The sequence below is a fragment of the Oncorhynchus nerka genome, linkage group LG20 (genome assembly GCF_034236695.1).
Source record: "Oncorhynchus nerka isolate Pitt River linkage group LG20, Oner_Uvic_2.0, whole genome shotgun sequence".
NCBI classification, from domain to species: Eukaryota; Metazoa; Chordata; class Actinopteri; order Salmoniformes; family Salmonidae; genus Oncorhynchus; species Oncorhynchus nerka.
This window is the reverse complement of record NC_088415.1, coordinates 45,998,542-46,025,332: the sequence shown is the minus strand read 5'-3', so window position 1 is coordinate 46,025,332 and position 26,791 is coordinate 45,998,542. Positions and strand designations below refer to the sequence as shown.

The 26,791-nt window shown below is 42.5% G+C and overlaps 1 protein-coding gene across 1 annotated transcript; it reads right to left on the bottom strand.

The window, feature by feature from the left end:
* Positions 1-498: 498 nt before the first annotated feature.
* LOC115102612 (pleckstrin homology domain-containing family N member 1-like) lies at positions 499-25,386 on the bottom strand. The gene is given in 17 exon segments (XM_029622736.2): positions 499-1,564; positions 2,561-2,621; positions 3,357-3,575; positions 3,949-4,001; positions 4,004-4,121; positions 4,777-5,013; positions 6,413-6,646; positions 7,123-7,268; positions 7,395-7,470; positions 7,818-7,898; positions 10,830-10,976; positions 11,611-11,747; positions 15,854-15,944; positions 16,895-16,975; positions 20,883-21,044; positions 22,274-22,364; positions 25,047-25,386. Coding segments are annotated over 17 exon segments (2,196 nt in total). The 5' UTR covers positions 25,121-25,386; the 3' UTR covers positions 499-1,376.
* Positions 25,387-26,791: the final 1,405 nt, after the last annotated feature.

Sequence of the window (26,791 nt, the reverse complement as noted above, 5' to 3'; positions counted from 1 at the left end):
TGTGCAAATGGCATGCTGACTGAATGACTCTCCACCATAACAGTTGCCAGATGTTCATTTCTCTACCATAAGCCAGCTCCAACATTGTTTTAGAGTTTGGCAGCACGTCCAACTAGCCTCACAACCGCAGACCACGTGTAACCATGCCAGCCCAGGACCTCCACATCTGGCTTCTTTACCTGCGGGATTGTCTGAGACCAGCCACCGGGCCAGCTGGTGAAACTGAGGAATATTTCTGTCTGTAATAAAGCCCTTTTGTGGGCAAACACTAATTCTGATTGGCTGTGCCCCTGCCCAGTCATGTAAAATAAATAGATTAGGGCCTAATGAATTTATTTCAATTGACTGATTTCCTTATATGATCTGTAACTCTGTAAAATTGTTGCATGTTGCGTTTATATTTTTGTTCAGTTTACTTACTACTAAACATCACTAAAAATAACAAAAGTATAAATCAAATATTATCAGTCCAAGTTGATATTCAAAGCATTTGGCAAGAATAAGAGAAATGTAATGTACTTTTTATTGTAAATAAAAAAGAACACCTCAAACAAAGTAGAAGAAACAAGCCACACAAAGATGAGCAACATTTGGCAGAGGTAGCAGCACAATGCAGGAAGTCCTTTTAAGCCCTCAAAGTTTGCTTTGTGATTTCAGAACATTGAATAAATAATGCAGATGTTGCTATTTTTAGCTTTGTGGAATGCTTTTTACAGCTTACAACCAAAGACAAGTCGTCTGAGGATAGAATATAATAATTATATAATATACGAATCAAAAAGTTAACACAATAAAAAAGCATGGAAACAGGACGGTTTTCAAGAAAATGTTCATAAATAGTACAAAAACACACAAAATGTAAAATTTGAAGCCCAATGCAGTGCACAGTAGCCTACACACAGTAGGGGAAAAAAATACAATTTCAAGCGCACAGGGTTAAAAACTATGTACACTTTGCACTTTAATTAATGCTACAATATCAGGCTGTTTCCTACCTTTTCATACTGTTGTGTGGGAAAGTGATTTTGCTGAATCATGTTTATCTGCGTTAACTACAGTACAGTAGTGCAGCGTAAATACAAATACCGTACTCTTATCACACCCACATAAAGCATTCTTCTGACTACTGAATATCCTACAAATACATTGTTCATGAGGTTTGTGGATGATATGGTGTGAGTCTCAGATGGCACCCTATTCCCTATACAGAGCATGACTTTTAAACGGAGCCCAGTGCACTAAATAGGGATTAGGGTGCCATTTAGGACACAAGCATTATATGCAGTAGTGAGCTTCCACAGTGTTTTTTTTATGGCTCTCTGATGGGGATCTGTTGTTTGCACACGTCCAGACGAGCGCCAGTCCATTGTTTGGTTTTATAACCATCTTTGCTGGTTGGTAGCCATGGCACCCAGGCCTCTGGCCCCGAAGTCTAATCCCGTCCGGTGTGGTGAAATTCCAGACATGGGCTGAATCATCCCAGTATTGCAGTCGTACTCCCAAATGTTATCATAGTCCATTTGCTGGTCATCTGGCTCAGATGGTTCAAGGTACGAGTTGTGATCTGTGGGGGCAAGAGAAACGATTCCCAGGCTTTTAGTTTGATAGCAGTAGAAGAAGAAGAATAGAAGGCCTCGCCCATATTGGGAAACAGTTTTGGACCAGGTCCAATGTATATAACTCTCTCATGGTGTGAACTGCCTTCTTCGGCTTAACATACAATCATACTGTGCTGTAAAACCAGTACTGTGGCATGCCTATACAACATCACCCACATTTGTCCTCTGTTTTCTCCTGGGAATTGTGCAAAGACACCGAGCTTGAAATGATCACCGGGAATGTCCTAATATCCAATGACATCGTGGGTTATATTTGGAGATAACCTATTAAAACGCATCCTGTTTTTATATTAGATATCATATCTCTCCTTGCCCAGTTGTGTGCTGTCAATCACAGTTGGTAGTAACCCTGTCTGGAACAGTGTTCTCTTACATTGGATCCCCCCCCCACCCCATGAGACACCTGTACACATGGCATTTAAAGCTGGCCTAAGCTCCATTTCATTGGCACACCTGTGCATTTCCTGCACTTTTCTCTCTGCAGAGATAGCCTGTCTGACTGCATGCTGACAGTGACAAACACACCCAGTCCAATAGTCTACCGTTCTGTACTATACTGGCCTATACTGTATGTGTAAATATGCCCTGTTTTTCTCGGAAGTTGTACAACTACAGTCCCCCTATGAATAGGCTTCTGTGTCATTGAGGATTTTGAAGCAAATTGTTACCAACTAAGGCTGATTTTCGTGGGATTTAAGTGCGTGATTTGACGATGCGACAATATCATAGAGAGGTTTGAAATGGTGAACATTCCTTTTTCTTGTCAGAAAGAAATGCTAAATACATAGTAGGCTAAAGGTAACCAACTTACTTGCTGTTTCAGTTTTAAAACATAGCATAACGTAGTATCATTTACTGGTCCTAACAGTACAAGGTGAAGAATGTTGTTCCATTGTGAGTGCAGTGTGCAAGTTTTACATAAGCACGCTTGACATTCTTACCTGGTGAGAAACCATATAGCATCTGGGTGGTGTTCATAGCAGGCATCACGGGGAAGACCCTCTGTCAAAAGACGAGGACACAAAGTTGCTTCGCATGTACAAGAACAACAAATAGTACTTTAGGGGGGATTATTATAGAGTACAACAAATGGAAATGATACCCACAGTATTCAAAAATAAATATGATTGATCCATAATGCATTAAACTATGACCGGAATGTAAAACCTTCCAGCGCTGTCGACAATGTGCCTTTTAAAGGCAATGTTCCTGTGTTTGTGGAGATTGCATTCAAGGTAAGGGCTGTGGATGTCGGCTTAATTCGAGAGCTTGGGAATACAAGGTTATATCTGCACAAAGATGATCCTGATAATTGGCTTTAAAGTTCCCGAACCCTCATTGGTTTGAATGGTGTCAGCATTTTTTATCTTGCATTCTTTTTATTTAACAACATGAATTGGGATATTTAGAGTACTACATACTGTAGGTAGAGAACATTGAACAGAACAAGGCTATGTCAATAACTATAATTTTGACAAAAATTAAGATAGAACCTTATAGTCCCAAGCTCTCATTAGAAATTACCTTTGAATGTCAAGCGCTACAATTCTCCAACACAGTATGGATTGAATCTCGGCCACATGCTTACCATACATACAAGGTCAAATAAACATTGCATTTACAACTCCACACTGTAAGTTGCATTGGCCGGTATATATAAAGTGTCTCAGAGTAGGAGGGATCTAGGACCAGCAGTAACGCTTTGTGATTGTGAGTTATTGAGTTTCAGTTTCTCACCTCCTCTTGCACTGCTTTGGGTGCAGGCAGCAGCCTCAGTCTGGAGACGGCCTTAGCTCTCTGGTCTGGCCCCTGAGGGCCCTCCATCTCCAGCCCCTGGCCCTGGATGAGTACGAGACTCCTCCGGCAGCGCTTGCCCAGGGGAGGGGTGCGCAGCTGGAAGGAGGAGGGTAGGAGATGAGGGTCCTGCTGCTGCTGTGGTGGTCCTCTCACACACTGCTGTTGAGGGTCAGAGGAAGAGAACATTAGAAAGCCATAAGGTCAAATTGGTAATAGAGGTAGAATTAAAGTAGTAAAGTACTTTGTGATAAATGTTAAAAGGGTCACATAGATTTGATTGATTGAAAGAAATTGAATTGAACATGGAAAATGTTTTGAAATGAAATGTCCCAATTTACACTATGAGCATTTATTAATTGGATGAAGTATCTGTCCAATGACAGTCATGCATATAAAGCCACTGAAGAGAAATGGACCTCAAACCTGCCAATGTGTCAATGCTGAGACTAGAGTCCAGACACACAACTGAAATTCCCGGGTATGCTTGTGGTGTAAACTGAGACGCTTGAATCCAGTATCATGACCCACTTACCGCTGGCTGCTGCCTGAGCCGGCTCTCCTCCTCCTGGGCATAGATGTCGGGGTGCAGGGCTCGTCATACAGGGGCGACAGGGGCTGCCGGGGGGCACACATGTCCGAGTGCCGTTGGGGGGCAGAAAGCGACGCGTACTTCAGGGACGTCTGTGGAGTGCTCCAGCTGTTGGACTGATCACACATGGATTTCCAGCGGTCATCATTATTATTCCGTCGCTCACAGTCAGTCTTTGCTCTCAGCACAGGACATGAATGGACATTCTCTTTTCTAGCGCTCTCACGCTCGGGGACTAGCAGACGCTAATCATTTAAGCCACACTTACTGCTGGGATTTAGGGTAGGGTTACCAAGCGGAGAGACGGGGCTAATCTCAGACATGATCTACAGAGGGGTTGGGGGGAGTTGGAGGGTGTAGTCTGCTAGCGTGACAACTGTCCGAGTTTGTGTGCAGTGTGTGACTCGTGGAGTGTTTGCCGCTAGCCTGCTACACTGATCTGTCTTTAGTGACTTTAGTGGGGCGGCGTAAAATAGGCTGCTCTCCCTGAGTGCTGTCTGATTTCGTTTAGGAACCCAATGACAGCCGAAGGTTAGGGAAAGTTGTTTCCTGTCCAGCACTTATGGGGTAATATCTTCCCTAAGACATATCTACTGAATTAAGCTGGAGAGGTACTGTAACATATCGTTTTTACACCCCTGGCAACTATCCTTCTACTCCTTTAACTGACAGCCCTGTTGTTTTGTGGTAGACTGTTTCGGTTCTTGCACACATGATGAACAGCAAAGCATAGTCCCAGAGGGAATATTCCATAATCAAGTTAGCGAGTACCTTGACGAGAGGGGCCTTCTCCAGATACTGTTGGGTGCTGGCGCGGTCACAGTGCAGGCCTGAGTAGGGCATGTTGTACACCGGCCCCTCAGGGGTGAGGTAGGAGCAGCGCTGCGGGGAGGAGTAGCGCTGCGACAAAGGTCGGAGGTCGCGCTCGGGCCTGGTGTGGGATGACACGCTGTTGCTGCGGCTTCCCAGTCGAGCCATCTCGGTGGACGTGGGCCGACTGGAACTGTACTGTAAGGACACACAGACAGAGGGCAAAGTTCAAGATGGTCAGTAACATCAAAACTAACAGGGGTGATACGAATGAACACAAAAGGGATGTGCAGGACCCGGACCCAGAATAAGTCTCGTTCTGAACTAAAAAGCACCAAGATATTCTCCATTGAGCATGCTTTTTAGTCCAGGGCTTAATTTGGATCCGGGAAATCGGCCCAAAGAGTTCAAACAAATCTGTAATCTGGCGAACCTGTTATGATGCTATTGTTCCTATACCCGCCCTGAAAAGTAAAGTTCTATTCCTGCTTTGCTTGAATAGCACCCAAAGTCTAGCTGATGTTATTCGCTGCCAAAGTATAAGCAAGGAACGTTGAAGATTTCAAATCATCTTAATTCGTACCGGGGAGGTGCAGTCCAAGAACAACATGTTTTCTGGGCAGAGAGCTTTTCCCGTTATAAGCTAATTGGATGAGCGACCAATCTGCAGGGTCCTTCGTTATTTAGGGAGTCCGATCAAGGTCTTGATAGCGTACTGTTGATTCTTGAGGTCTTTCTGTTCTCAGGTAACCTGTTGATTGCTAAGGCAGCGAGTAAGTGCCCCTAATTTCTTATGGTCAAATGTGTCTTTATGGTGTTATATCGGAGGGAAAAAACAAATATGTTTTGATCTCGTTTTCGGGAGGCTTCAGGACTTCAGCGTTGGCTTGGGTTGTAACAGGAGAGGCACGGTCTAGACCTTGGTTAATAATTAACCTTTGGAAACGAAAAGTGCTCCTACTGCTCTGCCCAACTCCACCAAAACAAACAAGCTCTTTCATGATAGAGTCCTGTGGACATCAGATACGTGCTTTATACCAGCTACGTAAATACCCCCAACACAGAGCAGAGCCTTACAACACCACATGCCGTAGTGTAAAAGTACATACATTAACTTTACATAGGCATACCAGTAGTACACACTCAAATTCACTCTAGTTTCTTAGTAGAAAGCAGACCTCGGTCAAGCACTTTCGAACACTGTTTTTGAGGTGTACTTCATTGAGCTTGGAGTTTGCAATTTCATGTGAATTTAATAGTCTTATTTTGCTAATTGTGGGCTGCTGTCTGTAATTGCTGCCTAACATCTCTCTAGGAGCTGATCCGTCGTCAGGATTGTGGAATAAATCGAATGTTAAGTTAAGATTTGAATGTAGAAAGCTGATCCAAGATCAGCGCTTGCCTTGCTTTTGATCCTATCAGTATTGACACATGCTCCAATGATGCACTTGTGAAAACTCTCTTTACGTGGTGTTCTGGGAAGCACATGACAATTCTGACCGTTATAGGAACAATGCATCGTTAAAACACCCGTAAGTTCCATCGCTATCAGGAAACCAGGCCAGGTCTGGTAGAAAGTGTTTAAATGCACACTTACACACAGGGGTTCTGTGTACCCTGGGGACAGAGGGTTGTCCTCGTGTCTGGGGGGGAACTGGAGGTGGTGGGATCCAGACCCTGAACCACGTCCACTGTGGGACTGGCCCAGCCTCAGAGACTCACTCCGACCCTGGCTGTTCCGACCCTGGCTGTTCCGACCCTGGCTGTTCCGACCCTGGCTGTTCCGACCCTGGCTCTGGCTGTTCACACTCCACCTGTCAAACTCTGGAGCCTAGTTGGAACAATACAGCACGATGTGTTAACAAATGAACCCAATCAAACGGACAGTCGAACAAAGTTCCAATTGAGGTGGAATATAGTTTGAGTTGCACATTAATGGATCATAAATAAGACAACGTGCTTGCACCAAACCAAAACAAGGTAACTTAGAATGGGTACATTAATGCAATATTCATAGCCTTGATATGGCAATAGCCTACAATATAATGCTGTCCACAGGGGTTCCAATAGAATAGAATGAGGCTATAGTCAAATCAGGGCTACAAACATATTGCTGCTCTCGGATCAGTTTGCCTTTTAGATCATAATGAACATGAATAGGAGGAAACTGATCCTAAGTCAGTGTCTTACTCTGAGACACTATATGGATAATTAAAGATAGAGTCCTTATTTGCTCCATCTGTTTTTGGACTCCAACTCTTATTGTTCTAATCTAGGATGGTCCTGAGCTAACGGGGGGGGTCTCACCTCTCTCGGCGTGGGGGTGTAGATGATATCATAAACGGGGGGCGGGGGACTGAGCACGGGGACATCAGAGGCTTTGAAGCACTGGATCCAGTCGCAGAACTCCCTCTTATCAAGACAGGACACCACGATAGGGTTTATCAGCTTGCCTGGGAAAGCAGAGCCAGTTCATGGATTCAGTCACTCATTGGAGTGTGCATGAGGCAATTTGCACTTAAGTGAACTTAATTTGCAATTTAGATTTAAAAATGAGTGTAGCTCAGCGGTCAAGTTACCTTCGATCATGAAGGTGTTGGGCTTGACATCCTGGCAGGGTGTGGTCACAGTGATCATGTTGAGTGGAAGTTTCCCCTGTGATCACACACACACGCACACACACTGTTACACACACTTCTGACACACAGACAGGTCAGAGGGAGACGATTGCAAACATGACAAAGTATGTCCTTGACTGTAATCAAGCTGTCATAGGCTATGAGTCACTCATACGAGCTAGAGGTGAGACTAGGGTCAGAGCAGTACATCTACTGTATGCTAAATATCTATACTGCAGCTAAGAGTAAGCCTGAGTACCAGTCTGTTTATGATTTCATGCCAACTCCTTGGCATGACAAGGATTTGACATGATGCCACAAACAGATCTGGGACCAGGCTAGCTAAGAGTCTATCCATGGTTCAGCGGGACGTTTTAAAATTACCTTGTAGAACAGGCCGTGGCACTCTTCTGATAGGATGATCAGAGTGGTGGGGTACATCACGAGTAGTCTGTCACTATGCTCCTATAGTGGACACAATAGCAACAATCAACTCTCACTGCATTCAATAGCTAATTCAATGTTCAGTTTCTTGCCATGGTGCGGATGTTTGTCTCTCAGGTTGATACAGAGAGACTCGTCCATGCTTTCATTACAAGCAGGCTTGACTACTGTAATGCTCTCCTGTCTGGTCTACCCAAGAAAGCCATTGCAAAACATACAGAATGCTGCAGCACGGGTACTGAACAAGACCAGACAGAGAGCACACAATTGTGCACCACAACACATGTCAGCCATGCTTTTAAGTTATGTGCCCAGTAGGTCCCTCAGGTCCACTGGCCTTTTAACTATCCCAAAACTCAGGACCAAGAGGCATAGAGAGGCAGCCTTTAGTTATTATGCCCCCAGCCTCTGGAATAGCCTGCCAGAGAACCTGAGGGGGACCAAGAGGCATAGAGAGGCAGCCTTTAGTTATTATGCCCCCAGCCTCTGGAATAGCCTGCCAGAGAACCTGAGGGGGACCAAGAGGCATAGAGAGGCAGCCTTTAGTTATTATGCCCCCAGCCTCTGGAATAGCCTGCCAGAGAACCTGAGGGGGACCAAGAGGCATAGAGAGGCAGCCTTTGGTTATTATGCCCCCAGCCTCTGGAATAGCCTGCCAGAGAACCTGAGGGGGACCAAACTGTGGACAATACTTAAAAGAGATCTTACAACACAACTTTTTAGCTTTGCTTTTTAGTAATTCAGTTTATGCTATTCTTCAGTTTTTTATCCTCTCATGTTTGTTGTGTAGTAAATATTTCAGTTTTTTATTTGAATAGTTTTTTATTCGTTTTTTCCTTTGAAGCACATTGCTTTGCATTCCATGTCTGAAATGTGCTGTGTCAATAAAGCTTGATTTGATTTAGATTGCATCTTGTGTTCAGTGTAAGATGAAGTGTCATGTCTTAGAGCTAATGTGTGTTCAAGTCAGATGCAGTGTTGCTGTTACACAGTTCTACTGGGCTTTCTGTGTCAAATATTAAAGGCCCTTACAATGAAACAGTAGCTAAATGCAAGTGGGCTGTTATCTCCCCGACCGTGCGTGAGCGCGTGTGCTTGCATGTGAGCGTGGCTGACAGACAGCTGTGAGGTGAGACGTTACAGCTGTGTGGTGAGTCAAGTTGTTGCTTGAGCCAAGCAACTGCCTTTCACACACCCAGTTTACGAGCCCTCAACCCCCCCCCCCCCCCCCCCCCGAGACTTCAACCAGCCTACCGCTATTTCCCACCAAACATTCATTTGCAGATTTACCCTCGGGCTACATGAGTCATGTTTTTTGATAGGATTAAGCCTAGTCAGCAATGGGCAGCATGTACTTCTTTGGCTCCTGTCCTGTTTGTCTAGCAGAGTAACATGTTTTGTAGGAGTCTCAGTAATTGTAGTAGACTCCTATACTGCCCATACCCTTCCACAAGGTATAGAGTCACAGCAACACCACCCGCTCCTTGTGTGTGTGTGTGTGTGTGTGTGTGTGTGTGTGTGTGTGTGTGTGTGTGTGTGTGTGTGTGTGTGTGTGTGTGTGTGTGTGTGTGTGTGTGTGTACGTGTTTAATTATACTTGTGGAGACCAGAAGTCTCCAAAAGAATAGTAAACAAACAAAACATTTTTTATTTTCTTTTTCGTTACAAGGTCAAATGCTATTTTTAGGGGGTTTATGGGTAAGGTTAGAATTAGTGTTAGAATTAGGTTTAGGCTTAGGAGCTAGGGTTAGGTTTTCAGGGTAAGGGTTTGGGAAAATAGGATTTTGAATGGGACTGAATTGTGTGTCCCCACAATGTTAGTTCTAGAATACTGTGTGTGTGAGACAGTGAGCTCTGCGGTAAATGCTATTGATTGATTATGTTATTTTTTACTCATTCCCTGCTGTCAGTCTGATAATGGGTTGGAGTCATAACAGTCTACTGGACCATTCCACGAATCGTCTAGTTTCGCAAAACGACTTAGCAACAGTCAAGACCATGAACACACCATCTTATTCATCTATCTTAATATGCTTTCTTTGTTTATGAGCAAGTGTATTGTGCGCATTCAGGGTTCTTTGTTTTGGTGATATTTCGATACTCATGTCAAACTTCCAGAGAAGATGGCCAAATGTTATAATTTTTTACTGACACGTCATGTTTTAGTGGCTATAATGTTTCAGTGGCAGGTTATAACATTTCAGTGACTAGTTATAATGTTTCAGTGGCAGGTTATAACATTTCAGTGACTAGTTATAATGTTTCAGTGGCAGGTTATAACATTTCAGTGAGTAGTTATAATGTTTCAGTGGCAGGTTATAACATTTCAGTGACTAGTTATACTGTTTCAGTGGCAGGTTATAACATTTCAGTGACTAGTTATAATGTTTCAGTAACATGACAGGTTATAACATTTCAGTGACTAGTTATAATGTTTCAGTAACATGACAGGTTATAACATTTCAGTGACTAGTTATAATGTTTCAGTAACATGACAGGTTATAACATTTCAGTGACTGGTTATAATGTTTCAGTAACATGACAGATTATAACATTTCAGTGACTGGTTATAATGTTTCAGTAACATGACAGGTTATAGCATTTCAGTGACTGGTTATAATGTTTCAGTAACATGACAGGTTATAACATTTCAGTGACTGGTTATAATGTTTCAGTAACATGACAGGTTATAGCATTTCAGTGACTGGTTATAATGTTTCAGTAACATGACAGGTTATAACATTTCAGTGACTGGTTATAATGTTTCAGTAACATGACAGGTTATAACATTTCAGTGACTGGTTATAATGTTTCAGTAACATGACAGGTTATAACATTTCAGTGACTGGTTATAATGTTTCAGTAACATGACAGGTTATAGCATTTCAGTGACTGGTTATAATGTTTCAGTAACATGACAGGTTATAGCATTTCAGTGAGGTGGGTGTTGTACCTGGCATGGGAGGTGCTGAAGGTGGACTTTGGTCACATAGGTGATGGGCCCCAGACTCTCACGCTGAGAACCCTCCCACTCATAGATGGGCTCTTTACTGATAGAGTTCCTCAGCTCCTCTCTCCCCTCCGTGCTCTCTTCTACTTTCTGCTAGAAACAGGTAGACATGTTCACATTAGCGAGGCATGGAAATAATCAACTTTACCCCACCAGTTATGAAGGATAAACATTAAACACATAGCAGAACTTCTCCACCGTGTGAGCTATTATTGCCATAACTTTGGGGCTTTCCCTCATTTAATAGTGGCACAGTCATACGTAAATAATATCGTATACAACTGTATAATGAAACAAATTGTTCCTACACCAGCTGTTACTATTGCAGGTGCTACAGAAGCAAAACGGCATTCATTATTTTTTGCTTTTGTTTTCATTCTCAGAACATTGCATTGCTGAACTGTGCCCCGATACTTGTATTTCATCACCTATTTAATGTATGTGATCAGCCTTTTCCACACATGTGGGTGTAGCCATACTATGACCCAGTGCAGATGTGAGTCTAGTGATGTGGTCGTGGTGCGGTCACAGTCATGACCGCTCCCTGGGATCATGATGCCCTCAAGGAGAGACAGCCATGACTCAACACATCCTGCTGATGGATGACTTTTTAACATCAGGATCATCCCAGGGTGTAGCTCCTACGTTGGCCTACTCAACTGGTTTTTCTTTCCTTCAATTCCATCTGACCTGCCATACAAATGAAACAGTATTATTTGATTACCTTAACCCTGGTGTAGGTCTCGAGAGGTGCAATGGGGGTGCCCCCGTTGATCTCGATGTGTTCTTTGAGCAGGCCAAACCACAGGTCCATCTCCTCCTGGTTGGAACAGTAGACAATGATGGGGTTCAGGCTGACACCTGCAGGGGTCAAAGATCATGGGGTCAGAGGTGTCAAGCCCTAGCCTATTTATTTACAGATAGAAAGCTCTACGTTATACCAATGGCAGCTTGTCGTCGCCGGTAAATCCTGCTTTTGGGTGCTTTTGGGTTTTCCGCTATTTCAGAAAGAATCTATGTAAAAGAATATGTATATAAATAAGTAGAGCTCCCTGTCATGTTAATTACACATTCTGTCAAACTTCCACAAAATATCCCCTGTAGCGTCAAAACAGGTTCGGTTACGTGTGAAACCACTGACTTACAAGGCATTCGGAAAGTATTCAGACCCCTAGACTTTTTCCACATTTTGTTACGTTACAGCCTTATTCTAAAATGAATGAAATTGTTTGTTTTTTTTCTCATAAATTTACACACAATACCCCATAATGTAAAGCAAATAAATGGTTTTCAGAATTGTTTGCAAATTTATAAAAAATAATTTAACGGAGATATCACAGAATGATGGAGGCCACTGTGTTCTTCGGGACCTTCAATGCTGCAGAAATCTTCCCCAGATCTGTGCCTCGACATAATTCCTTCGACCTCATGGCTTGGTTTTTGCTCTGACTTGCATTGTCAACTGTGGGACCTTATATAGACAGATGTGTGCCTTTCCAAATCATGTCCAATCAATTGAATTTACCACAGGTTGACTCCCATCAAGTTGTAGAAACATCTAAAGGATGATCAATGGAAACAGGATGCAGCGGAGCTAAATTTCGAGTCTCATAGCAAAGGGTCTGAATACTTATGTAAATAAGGTACTTCTGTTTTATTTTATACATTTGCCAACATTTCTAAAAAATGATTTTCACTTTGTCGTTATGGGGTATGTGTGTACATTGATGAGGGAAAAATGATTGAATTCATATTAGAATAAGGCTGTAACGTAACAAAATGTGGGAAATGTCAAGGGGTCTGAATACTTTCCGAATGCACTATACATGTAAACCATTACAGGAGAGCGTGTGTGACCTGCGCCAGTATTCATAAAGCATCTCAGAGCACGACTGCTGATCTAGGATCAGGTCCCCCATGTCCATGTGATCTTATTCATTATGATCTAAAAGGTAAAACTGGTCCTAAATCACCACTTCTACTTTGAGATGCTTGACACATATGGCCCCTGCTCTCTTTAGCCTCCTAACAGCTCACCTAGTGGAGAAGTAAGCCCACCTTCCTCCGGACTGCCTTCCTTCCCAAGAGGAATGTAAGCCTACAGAACCTGATGTTAAAAGAGCTGGAATCTCCCTTTATCAGCCCTACACATACCAAAGATAACAGGCGAGATAGCCTCTTTCATTCCATTCCCACGCCTTCATCATTGTTAGCAGGGCAGGCCCCAGGCATAAGTGATTGCTTAGGAACTGCTCTCAACTTACTTTGGAGAGTTGGAATAGTAGAATACACAAAGTGCAAGTTCAAAATGTGGTTGTGCATTAGCTGTTTTTCTCTTGTTATGACAGTTACTGACAATCACTCAATATCATTAACATGGCATAAATCATGGCACAATCTTTAGAATATCAAGACATTAGCTTTAAAACTGCACAGATTTCTCTCCACCCTATGGCAAAATGGGAATAATTGCAAGAAATGTGTTATAAAAGTGCTAAATGTTCTCTCCGCCCCATGGCAAAAAGTGTAGAACTGCAGGATATTTACTTTAAAACTGAAAAATTTCTCTCAGACGTCAAGAGGAAGCCACTAAAAAGTGTTTCCCCCTTCCACAAAATCTTGCCTTGGGCCCCCAAAAGGTTTAGGGTCGGCCTTGATCGTCAGGAACGCTTGCCTTGGGCCCCCAAAAGGTTAGGGCTGGCCTTGATCGTCAGGAACGCTTGCCTTGGGCCACCAGAAGGTTAGGGCTGGCCTTGATCGCCAGGAACGCTTGCCTTGGGCCCCCAAAAGGTTAGGGCTGGCCTTGATCGTCAGGAACGCTTGCCTTGCCAGCTGACTGTTCCCTTATCCGCAGCCTTGCTGCTCTTATTTGTAGATTTACTTTCTATTCATTCCAGCTTTCATTTTTGCCCTTGATCATGACACTCCCTCAGTTGAGGCATTTTTTCACGGGTCAAGCGAGGATGGAGAAAGCCTGACCGAGGGTATGACAGGTTATTTCTGGGGCCTAGCCCTATTGTTCTGACCCATGGCTGATGTCATTAAGTGTTATTAACTGACTCATAGAAGTGCGAGAGTAGCGCTGTCGACTCCAGACTTCTGAGCCCATTGTGTCCAGCTCCCACTTCCTTCCCTTCGCCACACATTCCTGGCTGTGGTGCCCACTCATATGTCTCACCCCCCCCATTTCAAATGTATCTGTATCAGAATACAAAAATATGATGAATACACAGACTTACTCAAGTTATGACTGTTGCGACATGACCCTAACTAAACCTTTGTAGGAACTTCCCGGGACTTTCTAGGGCAGTATTCGGGAGTGTACGTGCACCTATACATCATGCTAAGTCAACTCCTGTTGTTACTACGGCTTACAGGAAAGCTGATTCATCAGTGTAGCAATGAGGAAGATGTGAAAGATTTTCATTCCGAGATATCGCTGCTGAGCACAATCTCTCACTTGACTCAGAGTTTCGTCATGCTAACTCTACATGTGTTTCCAGTCAAGTGCACTGCAGCCTCCCTCTAGGTAAATAAAGGCTCTCTCAGAACAGGGAAAACATCTGAAACACAATATTTTATTAAATCAGTTTGTTCCAAGAAGTATATCTGAATGGGAAGTATGTTTTGGCCTTGCGTAACAAAGAAAACATTTAGGGAATTATAAAGAAATACATAAATAAAGACTTTGAATTCTCCATGACTTGAGCTGACTTCATGTGTCTACAAAAAGTATCATATTAGTGTCATGTTGAATTCAGAGAAACAACGAAGATCCCATTATCGAACACATTTCAATCCCAAACCATAACAACTCTAGCCAGGTATGTCTGTGCTTTAGCCAACTCCGTTGACCTTCATTTTCATGCCATAGAACCTACAATAGAGGAGCTGACTAAGGCACATCCGGATATGGCAACCATGCTCAAATTAAGCTTACAACTCTTTTTGGTCATCATTATCAAAGACACAGTGAAGTTGATAACGACGACCTTGAACATTTGGAGATCAGGGCATAAGCCTCTCAGAGAAGGAGTGCTGATCTAGGATCAGTTTTGCCTTTAAGATAATAATTAATAAGATTACATGGACAGATCCTAGATCAGCACTCCTACTTTGATATGTTTGTGGATACAGGCCCAGATCCTAAGAGGCCAAACTAGTAGGCGTTAATTAGGGTGCCGCTGGAATGTGTTATAGATTATATGTCTTCACGGGGCTGAGAGCGGGCCCTGGCCTTTCTGCCTCGACAGCTGAGAGAGTTCAGGGGCACCTGTCGTATAACAAGTGGGGCTTTCAAGAGAGGCTTGGCCCCCTGACCCGAGAGCAGAGAGGGGCAACTCTAGTTAGTTTTGGTGGTTGAGGGGAGGTGAAAGGGGTCATGGCACTTTTGAATCACCGGAACGTCGGAACATTAGAAACGCCCCCCAGTTGAAAATAGCATGTGATGTTCAGGCTTGGGATCGTGAAAGTGAATGTGGGCTCTGTCTGTTTTTGCTGAGAGAGAAACGAAACTTGAGCGCCGTGTGCTTTACGTCATGTTTTTGCACACGTCATCCATTGACAGCAATACAAGATTTCCGTGACAGTCGAGTTACGTGCACACATCTCATGTAACTTTGAGACTTGTTGAAAGAAGACAGGCATCTAGACACTACATTATTGGTGTTTTTATGCAAATGTGAACCAACATTCCTATATTTTTGTCTCAATTGTTGAGAATAAAACCTTGCCTAGTACACCACTGTGTTACAGAGTAGCTTGAAGCTTGCCTGTGAATCATAAACAACTATAAACAGCCTACAAGACGATCCAATGGAAACTCAACACAGACTGATTGTCTATAGTCAATAGAAAAGATAAAACAGACAATTGCAACATCTCAGCGCTCCATGCTGTCTCAGTTCTGGATACCACTAGCACATGAAGTTCATCGTTTTTTATTTTCAAGTTAAAGGTCAACTCACCGTTGATCTGTAATGCAAATTCCTGGGGTTGGCTGTAGTTACCGTTTTGCTGCAGGTTGCAGATGGTGAGCTCTTTCAGAGGAAGAGTCCCCTGCACAGCACAAAACACAAGTCAAATCTTAGTCGTTCAATCATTCCATTTCATCATACAGTATCATTGTCGGGACCATAGAAATATACTATATAGAAAGGATGGGGTGCACTGTTTTTCAAGCGTACTGTACATCATAACTTCATTTTCTTTGCCAAATTTGATATTTTTTCCAATTCTCTGTAAACTTAATGGAACAATAACATTTTCAAACCTATATGAATTGAAATCAGTCACTCCCCTTTATGTACTCTGAACATTATATGACTCTAGGACCGAGAAAATGTTTTCAAAATAGCTTCTGAAGTTTGGTGATTTTATGATCATAATTTGTTTCAGTTTTGGAGATACACGGTTTTCATCCAATAGTCACGATATCGTAGTCCGGTCTTGTGTTTTCCTTTTGTAAAAGATTTCAATCTAATTACATTTCTAATTTCCACAAATATCACTATTGGTTTGGCTTGAAACTAAAGCTAGCCAGGTACATTTATGATTGTATCAGGCCTTACATTTGTCATCATTTACTCAATGACTAATATCCAATATCCAGCAGCTTCACATCCTGTCACTGAGTCTGGTGCGAGTCTAGAGCCAACAAAACATAGACACTGTACCACAGTGATTCATGACTGCTCATACTTTGCGAGACAGGTTTAGGAGACAGAATCATACACACTATGTTTACCAACACACAAGCTGTTGGCAAGGAACGTATGTCTAGAGGCATAACAGAGATTGAAAATGATGTAGCCTTTACATTTTTGTCATTTAGCGGATGCTCTTATACAACGAGACTTGCAGTCGCTGCACTGAAACTACTGAGTCATAGTAAACATTTCCTCACCATTTCAGTGATTTGCGATCATCACTCATTCATTTACAACATTTTGACAGCAATATGTCCATAAACAACAGCCTTTGAAAAACAGTTGGTTGGAAAGCCTCACCTGGTAGGTGAGTCCAGTGGTGTTGTTGGAGACGAAATGAAGATGTGTCTGGAAAAGGTCCAGGTAGCAGTCATGCACATCCTGGAGAGAGAGAGAGAGAGAGAGAGAGAGATCATAAGGTCTGGAACTTGAAGCGAGAACAGTATAACACCAGAATCCCATAATCTACTTTCAGCTTGTCTAATAACACCAACTGGAATATCACGTCATGACTATATGTCCATCACGGTGGTCCTGAGGGGCAACATAGTCTTTGTTTCTACCCAGACCTCTGCACTTTTTTTTTCTTAACTCAGTGCAATTTATGTGTCCTAAACGGCACCCCATTCCTTATAAATTACACCATCTTTTTGTTTGTTGTTTTTTGTTGTTGAATTTTACCCCTTTTTCTCCCCAATTTCGTGGTATCCAATTGTTAGTAGCTACTACCTTGTCTCATCGCTACAACTCCCGTACGGGCTCGGGAGAGACGAAGGATTTAAGTTATGCGTCCTCCGATACACAACCCAACCACGCCGCACTGCCCGCATCCAACCCGGAAGCCAGCCGCACCAATGTGTCGGAGGAAACACCTGGCAACCTTGGTTAGCGTGCACTGCGCCCGGCACGCCACAGGAGTCGCTGGTGCGCCATGATACTACAAGGATTATCCCTAGATATCCCTGTGCTTCGCCCCACGGACCTCCCGGTCTCGGCCGGTTACGACAGAGCCTGGGCGCAAACCCAGAGTCTCTGGTGGCACAGCTGGCGCTGCAGTACAGCGCCCTTAACCACTGCGCCACCCGGGAGGCCCCCAAATAACACTACTTTTGACCAGAGCCTAACATCCTGTTGACAACATGTTTCTAACGGGTTGGTCTTATTCTTAATGATTCTATAATGCTGTCAACATTGGTTCATTTTACACCTATAGGAAGTGGTGTACTGGGACTTGGATTATAAGAACTTGTGTTATTATGAGGACTTGTTTTATTATGAGGAATTGTTTTATTATGAGGACTTGTGTTATTATGAGGACTTGTGTTATTATGAGGACTTGTTTTATTATGAAGACTTGGTTTATTATGAAGACTTGTTTTATTATGAGGACTTGTTTTATTATGAGGACTTGTTTTATTATGAGGACTTGTTTTATTATGAGGACTTGTGTTATTATGAGGACTTGTTTTATTATGAGGACTTGTGTTATTTGGTTTATTATGAGGACTTGTGTTATTTGTTTTATTATGAGAGGACTTGTTTTATTATACTTGTGTTATTAGGACTTGTTTTATTATGAGGACTTGTTTTATTATGAGGACTTGTGTTATTATGAGGACTTGTGTTATTATGAGTATTATGAGGACTTGTGTTATTATGAGGACTTGTGTTATTATGAGGACTTGTTTTATTATGAGGACTTGTTTTATTATGAGGACTTGTTTTATTATGAGGACTTGTGTTATTATGAGGACTTGTGTTATTATGAGGACTTGTTTTATTATGAGGACTTGTTTTATTATGAGGACTTGTTTTATTATGAGGACTTGTTTTATTATGAGGACTTGTGTTATTATGAGGACTTGTGTTATTATGAGTATTATGAGGACTTGTGTTATTATGAGGACTTGTGTTATTATGAGGACTTGTTTTATTATGAGGACTTGTTTTATTATGAGGACTTGTTTTATTATGAGGACTTGTTTTATTTACTTGTTTTTATGAGGACTTTGTTTTATTTGAGACTTGTTTTATTATGAGGACTTGTTATTATTATGAGGAGTATTATGAGGACTTGTGTTATTATGAGGACTTGTTTTATTATGAGGACTTGAGGACTTGTTTTTTTACTTGTTTTTATGAGGACTTGTTTTATTATTGTTTTATTATGAGGACTTGTTTTATTATGAGGACTTGTGTTATTATGAGGACTTGTGTTATTATGAGTATTATGAGGACTTGTGTTATTATGAGTATTATGAGGACTTGTTTTATTATGGGGACTTGTTTTATTATGAGGACTTGTTTTATTATGAGGACTTGTGTTATTATGAGGACTTGTGGGATTATGAGGACTTGTGGGATTATAAGGACTTGTGTTATTATGAGGACTTGTTTTATTATGAGGACTTGTGTTATTATAAGGACTTGTGTTATTATGAGGACTTGTTTTATTATGAGGACTTGTTTTATTATGAGGACTTGTGTTATTATGAGGACTTGTGTTATTATGAGTATTATGAGGACTTGTGTTATTATGAGGACTTGTGTTATTATGAGGACTTGTTTTATTATGAGGACTTTTTTATTATTTTATTATGAGGACTTGAGTATTATGAGGACTTGTTTATTATGAGGACTTGTTTTATTATGAGGACTTGTTTTATTATGAGGACTTGTTTTATTATGAGGAATTGTTTTATTATGAGGACTTGTTTTATTATGAGGACTTGTGTTATTATGAGGACTTGTGTTATTATGAGTATTATGAGGACTTGTGTTATTATGAGTATTATGAGGACTTGTGTTATTATGAGGACTTGTTTTATTATGAGGACTTGTTTTATTATGAGGACTTGTTTTATTATGAGGACTTGTTTTATTATGAGGACTTGTGTTATTATGAGGACTTGTGGGATTATGAGGACTTGTGGGATTATAAGGACTTGTGTTATTATGAGGACTTGTTTTATTATGAGGACTTGTGTTATTATAAGGACTTGTGTTATTATGAGGGCTTGTGGGATTTCCCAAAGAGCCACTTGTGATTTACAATCACTTCCTGACATTTGACAAGCCTAGCCCTCAACTGTTTTAGGGTTCACCTCTTTTTTAACAAAACAGTGAAGAAATACTTTGTCGCTTTACGTTCGACATTGTATTGAGTTACCAAACAATGTGATCTTTCTCCTATTACCTCATCCAACACTCCACTCTTTCAACCTTTTTTTCTCTCCCTCTTCTTGACAGCATGGTTGCATCTGTGACAGATTCCCACGGTTGGGCGCCTGTTTTTCCATATACCTGTTCTGAGATCAGCCCTGAGTTTGTCTCAGGGAGGTGTTTCCCCTCAGCATGTTCAAACACAGGTCCCCTAAGCTGAACCCTGTTTTGATTCATCATTGCTGGTCACCGCGTCAATGTTAGCTAAGCGTTAGCAAAGCGCTTCACACTGCCACAGAGCATAGGCTATATCCTGTCCCCTCCACCTGTTTGTTTGGTTCACCTCCCGTCGGGGTGACTAACACGCTGTTTCACTGTGCGGCTGAGGCTTGTTTAAATACCTCATTTATCAAAGTGACTGTGTGGAGATATGTTTATTGTACTTTCTCGTTGTTTCTGTTTGTGGAAACAGTTTGGGGAAGGCTTTTTCCTGTTTCAGCATGACAATGCCCCTGTGCATAAAGCAAGGTCCATACAGAAATGGTTTGTCAAGATCGGTGTGGAAGAATTTGACAGGCCTGCACAGAGCCCTGACCTCAACGCCATCGAACACATTTGGGATGAATTGGAATGCCTACTCTGAGCCAGCCCTATCGCCCAACATCAGTGCCTGACCTCACTAATGCTCTTGTGGTTGAACGGAAGGAAAGTCCCAGCAGCAATATACCAACATCTAGTGGAAAGCCTTCCCAGAAGGCCCATGATTTTGGATTGAAATGTTCAACGAGCAGGTGTTCACATACTTTTGGCCACATACTTTTGGTGTGTATGTCTGTGTGTACATGTCTGTGTGTGCATGTCTGTGTGTGCATGTCTGTGTGTGTATGTCTGTGTATGTCTGTCTGTGTGTGCATGTCTGTGTGTGTATGTCTGTGTATGTCTGTGTGTGTGTGTATGTCTGTGTGTGTGTGTGTATGTCTGTGTGTGTATGTCTGTGTGTGTATGTCTGTGTGTGTATGTCTGTGTGTGAATGTCTGTGTGTGTAGGTGTGTGTGTGTATGTCTGTGTGTGTATGTCTGTGTGTGTAGGTGTGTGTGTGTAGAGTGTGTGTGTAGGTGTGTCTCACCTGGCAGTGGAGAAAGCGGAAACGGACTTTAGAATGGTGGACCATTCTGCCGTAGTTCTTGACATTGATGCTGCTCTTCTTCCAGCCGTGGACCGGGTCATAAGGGAACGGAGGGTCCCACTTAACGTTCTCGATCGTCTGCAGATCTTTATGGGTCATTTCCTGCAACCGACAGTCGCGTCAATGAACATTAGACCGCTGTACACAACAAAATAACGTAGCCCTTTCCTGTAGTCAATGACCAAAAGCGCCCTCTTTGGCCCCATGGGTGGAATGTCATTCATATTTTTCATATTTACATCATTAATAAAGTGTTTTCTATGTCAAACAGTTTAGTTATATTTTAGTCTTCTGTGATGCATATAAAGTGTCATATTGGGATGCAAACTCAACATGTAATACATTTGAACTCTACATCTGACATGGTACAGGTGTCTGTATCTGACATGGTACATGTGTCTGTATCTGACATGGTACATGTGTCTGTATCTGACATGGTACATGTGTCTGTATCTGACATGGTACAGGTGTCTGTATCTGACATGGTACAGGTGTCTGTATCTGACATGGTACAGGTGTCTGTATCTGACATGGTACAGGTGTCTGTATCTGACATGGTACAGGTGTCTGTATCTGACATGGTACAGGTGTCTGTATCTGACATGGTACAGGTGTCTGTATCTGACATGGTACAGGTGTCTGTATCTGACATGGTACATGTGTCTGTATCTGACATGGTACATGTGTCTGTATCTGACATGGTACATGTGTCTGTATCTGACATGGTACATGTGTCTGTATCTGACATGGTACATGTGTCTGTATCTGACATGGTACAGGTGTCTGTATCTGACATGGTACAGGTGTCTGTATCTGACATGGTACAGGTGTCTGTATCTGACATGGTACAGGTGTCTGTATCTGACATGGTACAGGTGTCTGTATCTGACATGGTACAGGTGTCTGTATCTGACATGGTACAGGTGTCTGTATCTGACATGGTACAGGTGTCTCCTCATTCAAAAGCCCTTCACCATGTGTGTGAGGTGTGCACTTTTGTTTCAAAGTAGACATGTTTAAGACGACCAAGAATCACTCTGTGTGACCTTGATTTAGCCCACTGCAGTAAAAGGTCAAATACATTTGGTTGTTAAGACAAGACTAACATAGAGGTAATGTGTTTTCTTAAAGGGTTATTTGGTTGTCCCTGTAGGAGAACACTTTTCTGGTTCCAAAGGTACAGGGACAGAAGTGTAGCTCATTTTTTTATATATACACCGTATACAGGTATGGACATAGTAAGTGTGTTGTCTGATATGGTGAGATAAGACAATATGACATTAAATATGTCTACGGTAGAGAGAGAGATGCATATTTTCAGCAGTCCTTACCTTCCTCGGGGTGACAGTGCAGAGGATATTGATGATGCTGTTGGACTTCTCCTGTCCTTCCTGGGGATAATTTTTACGGAACAAGCGGCTGCTGCTCGGGATGGAGAGGGAGGGAGGAGAGTGAGGGGAGGGGAGGGAGGAGAGTGAGGGGAGGGAGGAGAGGGAGGAGAGTGAAGGGAGGGAGGAGAGTGAGGGGAGGGAGGAGAGTGAGGGGAGGAGAGTGAGGGGAGGGAGAGGGAGGAGAGTGAGGGGGAGGGAGGAGAGTGAGGGGAGGGAGGAGAGTGAGGGGAGGGGAGGGAGGAGAGTGAGGAGGGGAGGGGAGTGAGGAGGGGAGGGGAGGGAGGAGAGTGAGGGGAGGGGAGGGAGGAGAGTGAGGGGAGGGGAGGGAGGAGGTAAGGGGGAGGGAGGAGGAGAGTGAGGGGAGGGGAGGGAGGAGAGTGAGGGGAGAGGAGGGGAGGGAGGAGAGTGAGGGGAGGGGAGAGGAGAGTGAGGGGAGGGGAGGGAGGAGAGTGAGGGGAGGGGAGGGAGGAGAGTGAGGGGAGGGAGGAGAGTGAGGAGAGTGGAGGGAGGAGAGTGAGGTGAGTGAGGGGAGGGGAGAAGCATGTGTTAGAACTTGTTTACCATACAGGCCTGTAGCCTATCTGCTTGCTGTGCTACCAGTTGGGTTCCCAATGGCAGATAAAAACAATGAGTTCAAGACAAATGTGTTTCTTTCTGAAGAGTTCTGTTGTCTAGTTTTTGTTTTGAAATAGTGTGTGGAGTGTAAAAAAAACAGCTTGGTGTCACATTGTAAATTGGCTTTTTTTTCTGGTTTCTCCAAGTGGTCAAGTTCCCATTCCAACACAACCTTTGCTCCTTTTTTTCTTGACAGCTTAATGACGTCGAAACGTGGTTTGTGTCTCACCGTGTCATCTCAATTGACCAGGAACCCCCTTGTCAGTTCCGTTCGATATCACCAATTTAAATGAGCAGAACAATCGGGGCTTGTGTCTGAGATAGGCAGGGCCCTGAATAGATGAATCAGGCTTCAATGTCTTCCTTTGTCACGACTGACCCCTATCTGTCATCATTAGTGTCCCATCTTTATAACGAAGCTTTTCCGGTGCATTGATAAGAGAGGGAGTCAACTTTTACAATCTCCCTCGAGTCTATCTCCCTGTGTCCAATCTGAATGTAGTTAGCATAACAACAAAGATATTGTTCGCACTATGTGGGAATCAACTTCGGATCAGTATCTGATAACTGACTAACATGACTGGCAAGCATCAATCATCAAATAAAGAGATCACAATTTGGCAGGGTCTTGTTCTTTGAGTTCTGAACAGAACCATATGTTGTGTACACTGACTGTCTGACTGCAGTCCAGAAATGTAAATTCAAAGAGGAATGCAGATAATAGACAGGTAGCTGCGAACCTTAGCATTCTTTGTGTCACTGGATTGGCATTGACATTCACTCGCTTGGCTCTGTAGGGAATACCTGAACTGAATCTGGCCTGTTTCGCTAACACACAGGCAGCAGGACATAGAGGAAGTGAGAACACTGATGTTATTGTTCCAAGTTGAAAAATAAATTCACCTGTGTATGTGTGAGAGAGAGAGAGAGCCCACTCTGAAAAGTTGATTTACTTGTAGAGTATATTGTTCCAAACAATGTCTTAAAATGAACAACATCAAAAAGGGTCGTTTTGAGATGTTCATATTAAATATATGAATGTGAAAATGTGTATTTCGACATTCTCCATATTTTAGAGCACACTGCATGGAGTATAATGACACCAAGATTTTGTCTGTATCATGTCCGATTCCCAGATCACAGGGTCTTTACAGGAGGCATATATACAGTAGGTCTAAAAAGGGCCTAAAATGGACACACTGATCATGATGAAAAATAAATCATGGTTTGGGATACAAATGTAAAAAGCATGTCAAACATCCTTCTCCCAATGAAGTTTCTATGTGAGAATTGCCAGAACAATCTGAGATACCAAAAATATGTTCCGCTGTGGGGAAATCGCCCATAAGAAAAAGCATTTCTCTGAGGGTCAGAAAGTCTTGATTTATTTATACTGATAGTTCATTAAAGTAGCATAAGAAAGTATTGACTTATTCATACTGATACTTCATTAAAGTAGCATAAGAAAGTATTGATTTATTCATACTGATACTTCATTAAAGTAGCATAAGAAAGTCTTGATTTATTTATACTGATACTTCATTAAAGTAGCATAAGTTTACAGCACCGCTAATCAATTCTTGAGCAGTCGTCCAACCATTACAAGATCATTCTTTCATGACCAGGATATTGACACTTCATGTTCTGGCAGTGTTCCTATTCAATTCAAACCAGTCTATTCTATTCTAATGGGGCTTCGATCCTGATAAGAGGAAGCAACCATATTATCTGACAACCGACATATCAGCTTAGATGCAAATAAGAGGCAAATGGTAACTGCAGTACACACATACAGTTTAAAACACCGTTGTAATTATGGTTCACACAGAGTCAGAAAGATATCACTGCTCATGTGCTCTCGTGTACATTTGTGATCCTGACTCTGACCCCATGAACCTCACAACCTCCATTTAAACCACACAGCTCCAACGTTGTGAAAAACCAGGATTCCCTACCAGCTGAAACAGCCAGTCTAAAACAACACACACCGCAACAAATGAGCCAGACACGTATGACATTTAGGCTCCGTCTTGAACAAACACGTACAGTGAAAAGACAAAGTTGAGTGTTTTGTGAGGGATTGTTATTCCTTCCTTACCTGTTCCTGCGTATGAAACTCTTGCTGGAGAACCTGAAGTTGTGTTGAGGAACACATGACATGCTGCTCCCCATGTTGCTCTATTGTTGTCGGGGCTGTAACCTCCTCTGTAGACGTCCTGGATTGTATTCCCTGTGTGATGGTGAATGTGTAATCCAAAACAGACTGTATGGTGGTGTGCTCCTTGCTGAAGTCAGGCAGATACTGAGGGAGAAGTGGGCAGGGCTGAGTGCTGTATAGACAGACTGGTGTGTGTGTGTGTGAGGGAGTGAGAGTGTGTGTGTGCAGGGGGAGGGGCTTTGAGTTGTGACAGGGTGTGTGTGTGTGTGTGTGTGTGTGTGTGTGTGTGTGTGTGTGTATGTGTGTGTGTGTGTGTTCGTGTTTGTGGGGTGAGGGATTTCACACCATGCCTGGGATCCCTCTGTTAAAGCCATTCCACAACAAAGACTGGGCCCAGCGAAATGTGCCATTTCACACTTTTCACCAGCCAAATGGCCTCTTCTCAATGTTTGAAGGCCATCATGAGAAGATACAGGTCACTTTGAGTGATGGTGGTTGATGGTGGTGTCAGACTGGGGCATGTCTGAGCATGAAATTGCCTGTGGCCCAAAGGAGTGTTTATTATGGCCCCACATACTTTGAGCACAACAAATTCATTCTGAAATGTATGTAATGTTAATTTATTTGACCTTTATTTAACTACGCAAGTCAGTTAAGAACAAATTCATATTTACGATGACGGCCTACCCCGGTCAAACCCTAACCCGGACGACGCTAGGCCAAAAAACGGCATACAACACTCCTTCTGTGGCCTCCAGCTGCTCTTAAATACTAGTCAAATGAAATGCATGCTCTTCAACCGATCACTGCCCGCAACCTGCCCGCCCGACGAGCATCAGTACTCTTGATGGTTCCGTGTTATAATATGTGGACAACTATAAATACCTAGGTGTCTGGCTAGATGGTAAACTCTCCTTCCAGACTCACATTAAGCCTTTCCAATCCAAAGTTAAATCTAGAATCGGCGTCCTATTTCGCAAACAAAGCCTCCTTCACTCATGCTGCCAAACATACCCTCCAACACTTGACTCAGCAAATTGGATGCAGTCTATAACAGTGCCATCCGATCGAACCCACAACCTTGAGGTTGCAAGCACCATGCTCTTCCAACTGAGCCACATGGGTCAACAAAGGAAAGAAACGTGTTAATATAATCAGTGTTGAGAAAACTATATTTTTGAAAACATCACTTTAGACCCAAAATTAACTTAAATTAGTATATTACATGACATTTGACAAAAATGAAGATATCATACTTGTACAGCAGACCATGAGAATATTATGTAATTACTGTATTTGACCTATTTGTCTCTAATATGTGTGCACTGTTTAAGCCTTGTATGATTGTTGCATATGAAATATAGTCCCACATTTAAATGAAATCCATCCTCACAATCCAATGCTGAAGCAGTTACCGGTCAGTGTGGGATAGGGGGATTCTACCGTTTCAGCAGGATGCAAGCTCCTGTTTACCTAAAAGAACACATTAGACAAATGATATCCTGTTTGATTTATCAAAAGAACCAGCCAGGTGAATTTCATTGTCATTCAAACTAATGTGGAACAGAGGAAAAGTGAAACAAAAGTGAAACAAAGTATCTGCTATATACTTCAGGACTAGGAGCGATGCAACTGTTTCCCGGATTTCATAAAAGCATAATTAGAGGTTATTATGAGTAGAGAGG